Source organism: Hipposideros armiger, unplaced genomic scaffold, assembly GCF_001890085.2.
Source record: "Hipposideros armiger isolate ML-2016 unplaced genomic scaffold, ASM189008v1 scaffold_1790, whole genome shotgun sequence".
In the NCBI taxonomy this organism is placed as follows: Eukaryota; Metazoa; Chordata; class Mammalia; order Chiroptera; family Hipposideridae; genus Hipposideros; species Hipposideros armiger.
Window position 1 is genome coordinate 38,177 of NW_017733140.1, and position 15,662 is coordinate 53,838.

At 51.1% G+C, this 15,662-nt stretch overlaps 1 protein-coding gene across 4 annotated transcripts in view; it reads right to left on the reverse strand.

The window, feature by feature from the left end:
* Positions 1-15,662, reverse strand: part of ZNF212 (zinc finger protein 212) — a 37,175-nt gene that overhangs the window by 20,667 nt on the left and 846 nt on the right. For 3 of the 4 annotated variants that reach the window (XR_002122963.1, XM_019634656.1, XM_019634652.1), the window contains exon 2: positions 13,339-13,758. Coding sequence is in view for 3 of the 4 variants with exons in the window: in XM_019634656.1 (XP_019490201.1) it covers positions 13,339-13,758 (420 nt within the window). In the remaining variant the exon portion in view is untranslated. Of the gene's footprint in view, positions 1-13,338; positions 13,759-15,473; positions 15,609-15,662 lie in introns of those variants that run through there. The other variant, XM_019634654.1, reaches the window with a different exon arrangement.

The window sequence follows — 15,662 nt, forward strand, 5'->3', positions numbered from 1 at the left end:
CTGGGGCGGCGGGGCCGGAGCGGGGTTCTTCACCAGCAGCAGGCTGTCACCTGGGGAGGAGAAGTGACATGCTGACGATGCCCTGCCTGGGACCCCACACCGTCCCCAGTGTCCTCGGTGTCTTCATGCGAAGCATGGGTGTCTGGGCCTCAGTGTCTCTAAACAATGACTGACAACAAGGCAAGCGGTCACATTCCTTATGGCTGGAGAGCTTCCTGACCCTGTGACCTGCCTGCCTAAAGCCACCTGTTGGCGAGCCCAGAAGCCAGTCAAGCAGGTAGCACACATTTAGGACACAATACACTCCAGAAAGCTGGCGACTGCCTGGCACAGAGGATGCCAAGTAAATATTTGTTAAATAACAAAACTAGAAAAGGTTGGAACCACTGTTTTCACCTAAGGCAGTGGACAAGGTGAGAATTTCAGGGGGGTGCTCTGAAATCACATTCTGTGAGTGCCGGCGTCTGGGTAGGGTGGTCCCGCTGCAGCCTCCCGACCACCACTCACCTGGGAAACACCTGGGAGCCACTGGACTCCAAAGTTCTACTCCTGCCTTCTGCTTCCATGGAGCCCCACGTAACTGACCTCTGGGTGAACCAGATTTTGTTCCTGTCTAACACTGTCAGAGAGCCGGGACTCACACGCTCATTAATATATAAAGTCAGAAACCCCGAATACTAACATCTGATGTCCAGCTAGGCCCTGGTCTGACTTTGAGACACCAGGTCTTTCTCTCTTGAATATTCCAGGGTGGGGTAAAGGGGCTGGCGGGGACAGGACTCACATATTTCTGCATTTTACTCTCTGCCCCACTGCCCCCTTCCAGCCCCTATCCAGAAGACTCTGCCACATGATACCATGTCATCAAAAGTCCATCTGGTTGTCCGACAACCACTACACTAGGTGGGTTTTAAACCTCAAAGAAATCACTGGTGAGATATTCCTTTCATACCCCAACATTAACAAGTGGGCAGGCAGAAGCAGCATTTCCAGATAGGCTGGCTCCCAAATTCTGAGCATTTCCCACCAAATGCTAAGGTTCGAAGGGCTCCCAGAGATAAAACATCATGAGGCAAATTGTTCTATGACTGAGCAAGTCCAGACTGAAGAAGTAAAATGGTCTGATAATATACAAAGTCTTGTAATTTCTGCACAGGCTTTCCTAGGTCCACTCCCACAACCCCACGGGTCCCAGGAAAAGGCTCCGTCAAGCCCAAATGGTCCTAGCTGGCTTGGAAAAATTGGAAGGTAGCCCCGAGGGACAAAGGTTTGGGCAGAATTTCCTAGCATGATGGTTGATGAACTGGCTGGTACCTATGCATTCGAGGCCAAAGCCAGAAATGGTGGCCGGGGCGCTGTAGAGAAAGACGCGGCGTCAACTGCTGTCACTTCTTCCTGTCCTCACGGTACGGCCCCTGGTATTCCCTGTCTCATCCCACTCTACCCACAGGCTAAAAACAGGACTCCTTTAAATTCTATTTTAAAGGCGGGTATTCACTGCTTCTCCCCCTGCCCATTCCTCCAGCCCGTCCTTGCTCTCCAGGTTGAACTACGTTTGTCTCATGGAGAGTGAGATCTCCTTACCTGGGTCTGAAATGGCCTTTCAGATCAGAAACAACCTGTGTCCTCAGCTCTTAAAATCAGCTCTTAGTGGGTGTCTGGAGTACGGACAAGGAACATGTGTTTAGCTGTCCCTTCAACCCCTGATCAACCAGAGGACACTAAGTCAGCTGTTTTGAGGGTGATGGCACTGGGTCTGGCAAGGAATGCTAGCCTGACGCTAAGTGTTAAATAATCCATGGACATATGCCTACAGCCACTGGCCGGTAAGTGGAGTTTCACAAAACACCCGAGACACCCAAGTCAGGTGAGACACCTGGTCTGAAACTTGTTGGGAGGAAAAAAATCCCCTCTCCCTGCTTGAGGTCCGGGATCTTCACCAGTGACACCGGGCTGTCACGCCGAGCTGGCTTGGGTACTCCGGCCAGTGTTTCCAGCATGTGAGCCACCTGCTGCCGTCACCTCCTGCCAGGCACCGCTGGCTCAGCTCCCTCCCAGGCCATTCTCCTTTCCCTGCTGTTATGTGCTGACCTGTACCCCCAAAAGGTCAAAATCTAAACTCCCGGCACCTCAGAATGTGACCTTACTTGGACATAGGGTCCTTGCAGAGGTAATTAGTTAATATGGGGTCACACTGGATTAGGGTGGACCCCGATCCAATAAGACTGTGTCTTCTGAGAAGACAGCCTGGTGAAGACACAGACACAGAGAGAAAACCATGTGAACATGGAGGGTTGGGGTGACACATCTACAAGCCAAGGAATGCCAAAGGTCGCCAACAAACCCCAGACGCTAGGAAGAGGCAAGGGAGGGTCCCTACAGCTTTCAGAGAGGGAACAGCCCTGCTGACCGCTTGATTTCAGACCTCTGGTCTCCAGAACTGTGAGACAACACATTTCTGTTGTTTTAAAGCCACCCAGTTTGTGGGGATTTGCTAAGACAGCCCTAGAAAATGAACACCCCTGCCATTATCCAAAAGGAAAGGGGGCAAAGCTCTGGTACAGACTGTTGAAAGGCTGTCACAACAGAACATCACCCTGTCAGGGGGTAAACTGGGGCGAGCAGCCCTCCCTCTGGATGAAACACCCAGGGGTCCCCGGGGCAGACTCACTGGGGCCAGGGTCTAGTCCGAGCTCTCCTTCCATTGAATCGCGCGCGCCCCATGGATACGGCTGGTCCTCCTGCTTGATCCATGACAAAATGTCATGTGCTGAGATCAGAGACTCTGTGTGTGGAAAGAAGGTAATTTTAGATTCTGTTCATTTCTGCTGAGCATCCCATCAAAGGTTTGAAAACCATCATGTGCAAAGGCTGCTGCTCCGGCTCGCAGGGCACGAGACGGTTTTGGTGTCCGTTTCATTTACTGGCCGTCCTCCCACCTCGCGCCTTCACGAATGGGATGTCACTTGTGCTCGCTACGTTTCCAGGTGGCCAGGGAGGAGGAGGCTTGCCTCAAAATCTGTGCGGCCACAGAGCCAGGATTAGAAGAACCTAGGTCCCTGACTCTATCCACTGAGCCCCGGAGCAGCCTGTGGGTCCAGGACAGGCCAGAGGGCAGCCTGGTCTCTGATGCCCACAGGACCAAGGGATGAGAGGTAGGACTTAAAAATCAGTGACGGCAGAGGCGGTGAGCAAAGGTCATTGTAAGAACTGCAGTGGAGGCTGGCTGTTTATCAGGAAGGGTCAGCTTTCCCTTCTGCCCTGGAGCCCCCTCAGCCTCCCGGCTGCAAAGCTGTAGAGTGGACAATTACAAATATTGTTGGATTTTATGTCTCATCTTCTCTTCCTGGTACGGGAGGTGGAATGAGACTTTGGGGTCATAACCACCAAAAGAGATGACACTGGACTTCTCCAGGTCTGCAGGCGTATGTGAATACATGCACACGCGTGCGCACACGCACGTGCGCGTGCGTGTGCACGCGTGTTCTGGGCAGGCAGCGCTTCTCTAGGTTTTTTTATGCTTCCCTTTATTTCTGGGCCCTCCCCAGAAGTTTCCTGGGAGATACCTAACTACTACTCACTCAAAAAATCCAGAAGATATAAATTACTTTCTTTTTGTCACAGAAATATACCCAACTTTTAAAAGCCCTTTTGGTTATATTTATTGTTCAAAAATCAGTGCAGAAGTAATTTTCATATTACTTACATGGGCACAGTCAATGATCAATTTAATAATTCCTTTAGAAAAATCCTCTCCACTTTACTAATAGTTATATTCTAAAAAGTCTGCAAAGTCGCTGAGGAACACACTGTATTTTATTCTCTGAGCCTCCATTGGCTTTTGACACAAAGTGACTCAATCGGATGGATTTGCCAACAGTTAAAAAAGTCAGCTGAGAGGCTGTTTGTCCCCCGACTACTGCCTCTGACATCTTGCTCACCTGAATTGGGGTCCGTTGGGATATCTCTCTCTGCCAAGTCCTGCTGATCCCACACACACGGGTGCTCCTCCTGTTTGATGCGGGACAACAGGTCCTGGGCAGAGGCTGGCGAATCTAAGCATGGGAACAGAGTGGCCACAGTGTCAGGGGACACAGAAATGCCCACAGGCTTGTGTTTTAGTAATCTCTCATTTCATGCAATTGTATCTTTCCCCTTCAAATCAGGGATAACTAAATTATATTAATTATGTAAAGGTTTAAGTCAGCTTGGACCCAAACAATGGAGCTTTTGCTGCAAACAAGTGGATACTAACGAGGCGTGACAAAACAGTGACTTCAAGGGGAGTCCTTTTGTGCCTCCGAACTACCTCCTTAGAGGAGGTTCACGCTTGAATGTTGAGTACTGAGCACCACCATGAAAAGGGGTATGCCTCAAATGGGGATTTGCAGGAAAATGACGCCTTCTGGGAAGCCTTTTATCTCATTTTAATGGGGTTTTTCTAAGATGTACCCTACCGCTTCTATTAAACCTCATTTGCCCTTTATTGCCCTCTTATCTCTGATGCCTTCCAGGGCCCTACCAGGGAACTGGCTTTCCTCCACTCAGCCCCGTTATCACTTACCTGTGGGTGTGAGGCTCTGACTGAGGGGGATGAGGTTTGGGGGACTCTAACCTGTGGATAAGTAAAGAGCTACAGTATGCTAATGTATCTTGTGCTGGTTAATTTTATGTGTCCACTGGGCTAGGCCACAGTACCCAGGTATATGGCCAAACCTTATTCCAGGTGTTGCTGTGAAGGTATTTGTTTAAAGATGAGATTACCATCTAATTCAGCAGACTTTAAAAGCAAAGCAGATTACCCTCCATAATGTGGGTGGGCCTCATCCAAGCAGTTGAAGGCCTTAAAGAAAATGCTGACCTCCCCCGAGGAAGAGGGCCTTCTGTCAACAGACAGCACTGGCTCTCGAGTCTACGGGCCCACCCTGGATGTGCCAGCCTCCACAATCATGGAAGCCAATGCCTCCAAATCAATCTATCTATCTATCTATGTATCTATCTATCTGGTTTTTCTCTCTCTCTCTCCACACGCACACACATGCACGCCCCCACTGGTTCTCTGGAGAACTCTAATACACATCCGCTCTAACAGAGCTCTTGTGTACAAAGCCCAGCCGGAATGGCATTTGAGAGGAACTTTCCAGACGACCCCACAGGACTGCAACCCACCTGGTGCCTGGCACAGAGGCTGTAGCTGGGAAAACTTGTATAAAACAATGAAAGCTCTTCCTGGTCAGAAGCAGGTCTTATGGACCGCTATACCCCCCGCCCCCAATAGAGCCTCATAAAGGGCCTTACAGTCAGTATCACTGCCCTGCTAGGGCTTGTCAAGGGGAGGAAGGAATCGTTAAAAACTGACATTACAAAGGGAAGAGAGAACAGAGAACTAAGCCCAGACGTGCCCGTAAATCGCCAATGCCATGCACCGTGTTTGCGTCCGAGGGGGAAACCCCGTCTCTCAGCCCATCCCGGACCCATAGCTCTTCCATTTCCAGTGCGGGCCTCCGGCTGGCACACATGACTGTACCCTGCTGGACGGCTCCTCTCCCTCCCGGGTTTGGGCAGCTGTCCGGCTCACTCACCAGTGATGGACTCCGCGGGGATGCCTCTCTCCTCCAGGCCCCGCTGACCCCGGGTGCACAGAGCTTCCTCCTGCTTCACCTGAGAGGATGCGTCCTGCGCAGGCGCCAGAGGCTCGGCTCCTGGGGACAGAGAATCACACCACTTGGTGTCTTTTTTCTGAATGATCGTCACCCAGATGTTCTTGGGGTCAGGAGCACGGCTGATAGCACTTGCCATGGAAGAACGCAGGGATCCTGTGGGTGACTATGGGGGACCCCAAGGAGCAGAGGGTCCTGGGAGCAGAGACGCGATAGACATTCAGGAAAAATGGGGAGGTCAAGCCAAAAATGAGGTGTGAAAGGCTGGGAGAGCGTTCCAGAAACAGCCCGAGGCTGGGTTGAGTGCTAATCAGGACTAGGCCATAAGTTTGACCTTTGCGTAGGCGTCATTCATCCTTGTTTTCACCCCAGTCAGAAAGAGGTGGCCAGACACACACACTCACACACATGTACCCACTCACATACACGTATGTGATTAGCAACAAGTTAGGTGGGCAAAGACATGCAGGGATGGTGGGGCTTCTGTCTTGCCCTGCCCTGGACCTGGGGATCTTTTGAGCTGCCATCACCTGTGTCCGGATCCATCAGGATTTCTCTCTCTTCTGGGTTACGCTGCTCCCACACGCAAGGCTCTTCCCTGGGCTCAGCCTGGGGCGCAGCATCTGGCTTGGGAACTGGGCCCTCTGTATCTGGAATGAGTTGGAAGTAAGGAAGGAAGTAAGGAAGGAAGGAGTGAAGTTGACCAAGGGGCCTGATCAAGGGTGACGGCAGAAGCCCCTTCCCCCCAAACCCTGCTCCCGACCCGAGTGCCCCTCTAGGTAGCTGGTTTGTGGGCATGTCAGGGTATCTCTTATGAGCAATCTTGACAACATGTCAATAGATTCTCCAATTTCTGCTATAGAAAATATACCAGCATGTATCAAGGCTGTTGGGATGTGGCGCGTGGTGAGGTGTAAATGATGCAGTTTAACTGTGTCCAAAAACAGTGGTAATATAGCGTGCAAGTCTATGATAGGCCGTGTCACCGGGTTTCTAATTTTCATCCTGTTATGAATCACTCTGTCTTCCTAGCATTCTAAGCAAATCATTTCTTGAGTTTCCATTAGGAAGAAACATGAAACCTCGCCCAGGTGGCATGACGTGGGGAGAAAGCATGTCACTTCCCTCTCCAGGACTGCTGGCCACAGCGGCGGGAAGCTGTCCTTACCCAGGGACATCAGGGTTTTGTAGTTCTCCTTAACAAGGTTGTTGTACAGCTCCTTCTGCCATTCATCCAAGTTCTTCCACTCGTCCTCGGAGAAGTAAACAGCAATGTCGACAAAAGTCACCGGGACCTGCACCAACAAGAGTGTTAGCCCGGGACCTCCTGCTCGCGTCTCCCCACCCCTCCCCACGGGGCCCCTTCCATGCACAGCCCGGCCTTCGCTCTCCACAGCTTCTTGTCCTCCTCATCCCAGCCACGTCCACTCTAGTGGGGTCAGTCCACTCTATTCCTGATCCTCTGGTGCTTCCAGAACAATGATGGTCAACACTGCCTTTTTTTTTTTTTTATGTGTTTATTTATTTTAAAGGCATTTAACCCTATCCTCTACAATTGCACTTGCAGGTACCTGGGTACCTGGAGGTCAAGTTGAAGTCAATGCTTTTGGTGCTCAGGGTGACAGGGGTGTGCTAGGTTCTTAGAGCAGGTACTAAAACCCTGTTATAAAACCTGTATTTCTGGTCAGGTCACTTCTACTTTCACAGTGACATTTTTGTCACTAAAACATGTAAAATCTAAAGGAATGTGCTAAAGCTCCGCGACCTTGATCTGTTTTGTTCGCCGCTGTATCCCAAGCATGCAGAAAGAAGCCCAGAGTTTCGGGTCAAGACATGCTTGTTGAATGTGTCGAATAGTAGTTGCCAATGCTAGGACGCTCCGCTGTTGCCTGAGTCGCCCATCGCCTGCCGGTCACTTGTCATTCGAGGCAGTCTCATCTGTCATATACAGCTGTTATTTCGGCTTGACAAGGATCCTTGTCTGTACTCCTTTCAGTCACCCACCAGCATGGCCTCACCTTGGACCGAACTGTTCAAAATGGTTTCACTTCCACGGCTTTAATAACTGAATATCCCTTCTCTGAGCCCAGAGCCTTGCCTCCCAACGCTTTCACATCCTTCCAGGACCAGCCTTGCACCCTCACTCTGAAATCCAACCCCTCGATTCTCCCCCATGCCCTAATCTTAGTCCATCAGTCTTTGTACCTGCACATACAGGGCCACAGCTCGCCTATATGGCACCTTTGTACGAGTGAGAAAAAGACAGCCCTCTGGGCATCAGGCCCACTGGTGCACAGTGTGGTGGGTGGGCAGCACCCTCACGTAAGTCAGAAATGCCAGCCCGTTAGGGTTAGGTGCTCATAACCCTAAAGGCATCCTGCGCAGGTACGGTGTGCACACCTGTATGCCACCTACTGATGAATAATAGCTCACTAGCCATCTTTGGAAGGAAGACTAGATCTTCTAATTCCCTGGACCCTCCAAGAGACCTGGGCAAATCTTCAACCGGGGAAAAGCAATACAGACCACTTGCTCCATTTTAATTCCTTGCTGCTAGATAACAGGCACAAAATTCTGCAGGTGACACCCACTTGTCTCAGGCTGCCCTGGAAGCTTCTCGTTGACCTTGACCTCTCCTCCCCATGTTCCCTGGGAAGCTTCTTTCTAACTCTTCCTCCCACCCCTTCCCCAGCAAACTCCCTTCCTCGTCCTTCTCCTTCCTAACAAACCCCACAATATGTGCCCCGCGTCGCTCCTCCACCTCCTGCCGTGAAACTCAACTCAGACCATCTTTTTGACATCTTCAGTCTCTGCTTCTCCCCTAATTTTCCCTCCAGGGAACCCCCCCAACCCCCAAACTCTGCTACCTCAAGCGACTCTACTCTCCCTGTTCACCTGAAACATCCCGAGAGACACACTCTGTTCTTTCTTCTTCACAATCCGTGCATCCTTTGACCCCCTAAAGTCTGTCTATGAACCCGCACTCCCTGAAAGGTCATCAGTGGCCCTTACCCTTTCAGGCCTCTCTGAAAGGTCATACCACCTTTGTAGAATTTTCTCCCGCTTGGTTTGCATACTATGCGGCCTCCTGCCCCCCCAGCTCCCGATTTTATGGCTTCTTCTTCCTCCCCCAAGACCCAAGGCTCTGCCCCTCCCTGTTTCTTCGTGCTTCCTGGGGCAGTTTCACTCTTTACAACTTCAGTGGTTACCTCTCTGCAGATGATACTCTTCAGCTCGCTTTGCTCCCTTCAAAGTTCACATTTCAACAGCCTTCTGAGTGCCTCCATTCAATCATCTTTTAAGCACCTCAAACTAAGTGTATCCGAAACCAAGTTCATTATCTTTTCTGACATCCCATCTCCTCTGCCTCACTTCCCCATCTCTGGGGAGGGTCAACACTCTGCAATCATAGTCTCACAGTTGGAAACACATCTCTTTGTAAAAACCTCCCCGTGCCAGGATACAGCCAATGTGTGAGACAAGGCTTGGGACTGCAGGGGGCCTACCCTCTACCTGGATGGAAAAAACTACCCATGAATTATCTATAAACCAATTAACAGGCGCAATAGAATCAAAGAGGCACAAAGGATCTGAGAGCCAACAGCCTTTCTTGAATCTGACAGAGAGAAAGCAACCAGCACGGCCAAGCGTCCACAATCAATGATAACTATTGGTTGGCAACATGAATTTACATTCTCCTGGTGCTTTACAGTCACGGGGTTTTAAAATATGCACACAAATTCTTTGCTAGTCCCTTCAAAAAAGTACAGCTCAATTCTCTTCCCCCTGAGTGTGGGCAGGATTTAGGGACTCGCTTCTAAGAAATAAACAAACAAGTGATGGTGTATGACTCCTGAGACGGGGTCATAAAAGACATCGCAGCTTCCATGTCATGAGGACACTCAAGCAGCCCAGTGGGGAGGGCCACACTGTGGGGGACTTGGGCTTCCTGCGCACAGTCACGTAACTGGGCCACACTGGAAGCAGACAGACCCTGGAGCCCCAGTCAATAGCTTGACTACACCTCCATGAGACTCTGAGCCACTCAGCTAAGCTGCTCCTGAATTTCTAACCCATAGAAAACTGCAAGATGATAAATGACTATTGTTTTAGGCTGCTAAGTTTGGGGGTGATTAGTTACATAGCAATAGGTAACTGAGACAGTGAGCTACATAGTGTGGGTCACACTATGTGAGGTCACAACTCCACGAAGTAAGGGAGCTTCATGTCCCAGAGGGTCCACTGGGAATTTACTAAATCATTATTTATTTATACTTCACTTCCTTCAAAAGAGGAATTGAGAGGGCTCTGGGACAGCACAAACATGCTTGAGCCATGGCGGGGAAACCAGTACGTGCAAAGCTAAGATCCAACCTCTAGTCTTCTGATTCCAGACCCCATAACCATTCCATTATTCTGTGAGGGCACATGTCAACTCAAGGCTCCTAACACCTGATCCAACACACAGAACACACAGCAGTGCCACGTAAGGCTAGAGCGCCGAGGTAACATGCAGAGTACACGCAAGAGAAAGGGCTGCGTGTGAGGAGATGCTGATGGTGCCGGACAAGTATCATATGTCAAACCATCTGGAAACCAGCCTTTGTGGGCTGCAGTGGCAGGAAATGTTTGAGAGATGAACCAGGCCACTGACACAACCCATTCCTGTGAGGCCTCAATAAACCACTGTCAAGCAACTCCTCTGGCAGAGTCACTGGGTTGTCGCTACTGCAGACACGAAGGCATCCAAGACCCAGTCCTTTACGCGGAAGTGTGAACTCTCCAGCTCAAGTCACTCTGCAAATATTGTTTTGCATGCCGCCTATAAGTCGGGCGCTGTTATAGGCATAGAGACACAGCAATGAAATGAGCAGAATTTACATTTTGGTCAAAGAAAACCAAACAAGAAGACAAGAAAGAAGTAAATATTTAACACATTGTGACCAGTGACGCAGGTTGCGTCTATATTTTTAAATGCCCCGTCCTCAATGTGTTAAGATGCCTGATGGCATAAATGAGAGCAGGGGACAGAGAAACGCCTGTGCTGCGGTTGGGGAGACGTGGTTCTTTGGTCGCCACGAAAGGGCGCACTGATTGAGTGACAGCTGAGTAGACGTTGTGGAAGTGACAGAGAGGGAGTCACGCACGTTCCCAGGATAGGAGCTTTTCCGTGGAGGACAGTCCCTGAGGAGGGCTGGGTGGTGTGCTGGCAGAAATGTCAGAGGCCAGTGTGCCAGGAAGGAGTGGGCAAAGGGGGTGGAGTGGAGATGAGGTCAGGAAGGGGGTGCTAGAGAGAGAGAGGGCCATCAACAAAATGGGGCTTTTATGCTGAATAAGGTGGGAAGCCACTCGGGGAGTTTAAGCAGAGGTGTAATATGACTGGTTGATATTTTAAAAGGATCACTCTGGCTGCTCTACTGAGGCTAGCTGGTATGGGGCGGGGGACAAGGACAGAGACAGGGGACCAGGCAGGAGGCCATGGCAACCGTCAGATGAGAGGTGCTGGTGGCTCTGACCAGAGGCAGTGGGAGCAATGGAGGTGGGCAGGAGTGGTCAGGCTGTGGGTGTTATTTTAAGGAAAAATCAGACAGTATTTCCTAAATATTGGAAGTAGGGTGTGAGAAAGAGAGGAGGCAAGTCTGACCCCAAGGCTTCTGGCTTGAGCAACGGGGAGGATGGAGTTGTCTTCTATGGAGATGATGGCGACTTTGGATAGAAGAGGTTTCAGGCAGAGGACTGGCTCAGTTAGGTCATGTCAAATCTGCGATTTTTACTAACGCCCAGATGGAGACACTGACTTAATGGGTAGGAATGTCATTCTGGCATTCAAGAAGGAAGTCTGGGCAAGACACAGAGAGAGAGTGGGAGGAAACGACGGCATTCGGGGGTTGACAGCACCCAGACTGTGCTCAAAACCCTGAGACTGGGCGAAATCATGAGGCAAGGAGTGTAGGTAATAGCCAAAGACCGAGCCCTGGCCTGTTCCAAACGTAAGAAGTCAGGCAAAGGAGTGAAACCAGCGAAGAAGAGAGAAGGAGCGGTTAGTGAGGTAGGAAGAGAATCAAGACAGGATCCCGGAAGCCACCTGAAAGGCGTTTCAGGGAGTGAGTGGTCACGTGCATGAAATGCTGCTGGCAGGGCAGCGACAATGAAGGCTGAGAACCGGCCACTGGCTCTTACGCCACGGACATCGTTAGGGCTCTGGCAAGACCAGGTGGATGGAGAGGTGGTAGCACAAACCTGACGGGATGGTGCCAGGGAGCGTGATCCAATGACCAGTCTACTAGAATACCGAGAACACACTAAGACCTCGGAGGACGCAGCAGCAGAATTTAGATGGTGAGAAACTCAACAGGACGGGTGGCCCAGTTTTTTCCACAAACAAATTGCAAGAAAAAATGAAAGAGATGAAGGAGGAGCCTACAGATTAAAAAAAAAAATGACTTATGAGACACAGGAGTCATAACGGGGAGACCTTCCAATTCAAATAAATGAACGGAAAAAATGATCACAGTGTTGAAATAACTGAATGTTTGAACACCAACTGGGTATTTGAGTAGGTTGGGGCTTTTGTTGTGGTGGTAACAATATTGCGATGATTATTTTTTGAAAAAGAGTCTGCACCTTTTAGGGCTACATACTGATATATTTATAAATATAATGATCGACGTCTGAGATTTGCTTCGAAATCACATGGGTAGGGATTTCGATGAAACAAGGTTGGCCGAGAGCTGACCATTGTTGAAGCTGGATGAGGGCTTCAGGAGGGGTCATTACACTCTTCTATCTACTTTGGTATATGTATGAATTTTCTATAACAAAAAGGTTTAAAAAGGGAAGAGAGAAAACGGGGACGCAAGACTTGGAGATGGCAAATATAGACTGCTCACTGAAGAAGTCTGCTCTGAAGAGCAGAGGGCACCGTTACGGTGTCTACATGTTGGTCCAGCAGAGGGAAGAGTAAAGGATGCAGAAGAGAAAGGGAGCCATGCTGGAGTGACTTCCTGGAGTAAATGACAGGGTGGGACAGCGAGCCCACAGGAGCAGAAAAGGCAGAGTACAAGAAGCAGGCAGATAGATAAACGCCATGGCTGCACGTGGATGTCTCTTTTGAGTGACTCCATTTTCTCGGGGAACCAGAAGGCAGGGGGATGGGCTGAGAGTGCAGTGTTGTTCAGCTGTGGGGAGAGAGGGAGAGCGAATAGAACAGGAAATGGAGTGTGAGTTCTGAACTTTTAAGAAGTGCCCACCAGAGGGTCATGGTCATGACTTTCAAGGGACTCCCGTAAGGGTGGTTTGGGGTCCGTCTCCAGCCACATTCAGACAAGCTTACACAGAGCCAACCAACGACAAATGGTCATTTGCAGGTGCCAAGTAGAAAAGCATGAAGAGCGTCAGGAATTTGCAGACACCCAGACACTTTAGGGAGGGGCTGGGAACAGTGACAGTAAAGGCTCCAAAGCAGAAATATGCAGGCTCTGGGGAAACGGGTGGGGGTGGAGGCCAACTTCACTGAGGGAGAACATTCGAGACTAGGCTGTTTAAGTGGAGATCGGCTTTAAGAAGAAATTAGACAACAGGGAGCGTGGGAAGTTTATGAGGACTGAAAATAAAATCAAGGGTTTGTTCACCTGTCTGGTCCTCACCTCCAACCCTGCCTCTGCAAACCACCACATACCTTGGGGACCTCCCCCTTGCTGCCCGGGGGCAGCCGCAGGACCCAGAAGTTCCTGTTCCTCAGCAGGTTCTCCATGTTCTCCAGCCGCCTCTGCAGCAGCCCGTACTCCTGCAGCAGGGTCCCCAGCACGGCCCACTTGCTCTCCATGTGGTTCCCGAACTCCACGGCTGTCTTCTCGCAGTCGGCCAGCTTCTTCTCGGCGGTCCCCGTCCGCCCCTCCAGGTTTAGCAGCTGGCTGGCCTGGGCATCCACCTTCCTCTCCACAGCCTGAATGGCGGCCACCACGGTCCAGAGTGAGATCTCCGCCGTAGGCAGCTGGGGCTCTCTCATCATTCGGTCAGGGAAGACGGGTGCCCTATCTGGGAAGGGCGGGAACTGAAAGGGCATCGGTCTCCTGGCATCCATGTCCCATTCTTGAGCCTGGGTACAGAGGGAGAAAAGTGACAGCCTGGGATGAGAGCCCGTATGAGGGAGGGTGACCTGAGAACACTACTAATCGATGGCCATAGATTCTCATTCTTCTGCCAAGCACCCTCCTCTCAGGGTATGAAGTTCATTAATGTCCCCAGCAACAGACCCAGCAGCCACGCACACAACCTTCCCAATTCCTGCCTGCATGAGTCAAGCTGGTCACTGGTTTACCCACCTTGACAGTCAAGGCTGTGGACCCTAGCCTAAAATGTCACATGGTGCTTTCTGTGAATAGAACAGCTACTTTCCTCAAGGGCTGGACTTAAGGACAAACTCTTTAGAGCTGGCCTAGTGTTTTCTGTTTCAAAGTAAGACTTTTCAGGTAAGTCATCTGACCCTAATCTTCCCAGCAACCTCTACGCAGGTGAGGGCACGACTGATAATCTCTACTTTAAAGATGACAAAATTGAGGCACAGTGAAGTGGCTGGTCATCTACAGCACCTCGCTTCACTGCCAACTGGAGCGGCTCTAGGTGTGGCAGGTGACAATAAACAAAGTTCAGGTCAGTGCTACTGCCACCCTCCTAGCAGGACCGCAGCCAAGGGGGTCACCAGGGAGACCAAGCGAGGGAGCAGACGAGCAGCCTTTTTTCCATATACGACTATTGATTCATGTTTCCAAAATGACAATAGGTTTGCTAAAAAAAATGTCACTCACTGAGGAGGGGTCCCAGACGGCCCAGGGCCGCCCTTCCCCACCTCCCAGCTCTGGGCCTTTACCCAGGAAGGGAGGTCCCATGGGTGCAGTTAGGAGCTGAGCCCTATGACCAAGAGAGGGTGGTCACCTGTTCACTGGTGACCTGGGAACTGGCCCCATACCATAACAGCAGCACCCAGGGTGTACTGGACGACGGCAGGACTAATAACGGCCTCTCTTTGCCATGGGGGACGGGAGGAAGTGTCATTTTCTGTCCCCCTGTTGCTGCTGAAGAGGCCCTCAGGCGGGGCAAAGACCTGCTGCTTAGAGGTGACCTGGGCAGGCCTGGGACAGGCATGCCAACTGCCCTCTCTAACTTGGAGCAGCTGTGACAACCACAGAAGAACATCCCACAGCTTCCAAGAATCACTCCATGACATGGGAGAAAGGGGACAGGGCCCTGGGCCCCAGACTTTGCTAAAAGTAAGAGGTGGTGGTATCACCATCAAAACTATGCACCTGGGCTCATTTACACTTCACTCCTGCCTGGCCCATAGAAGGGGACAAGGGCTGACAACGGAAGTTGAGAAAGTCACCCAGCCCAGCTTACTTTTGGCAGGTTTGGGGACCTAAAGCTGAAGAATGATCAAACACAAGGCAACTCCTGGCTGACTTGTCAGAACCCCCGGAGAACCAGGCAACCAGCAGAGGGGCCTCTGGGGGTCCTGCCCAGGGTCAGCAGCCACACTCTCCTCCAGGCCCCTCTCAGCACCGCAGCCTCCGCTGGACACACAATTCTGGGGCACTGGCTCCCAAGCTCCTCTGCACACTGAGATCTTTGAGTCACTCTAAGAAATGACCCATGCCTATTCGCAGCCCCAGAGACGCTAATTTAACTGGTTTGGGACGAGCCTTGGGCGTCAGGAGCCTTAAGAGATGCTCAGGTGATTCTCATGTGCAGCCAAGTTTGCCAACCTCCGGAGAGAAGGCAAAGTCACCTCTCGGCGGCCCCGTCCCTCCGTCTTACCCGGTGCAAGGGACAAGTCAATCACTGGTTGGTTACGCTTGGTGAAAGGTGGCAATGCATTTACAAAATCTTTCCGTCCAAGCGGCTACGGTGACCCGCGGAGCTGCTCCTGTGTGCACACAGCCCCGGGAGGGGTCCGCGTGCTGCCGGCGAGCCCCTCCCGGTCCGCGCGCCGCGAGCCCGGGCCGG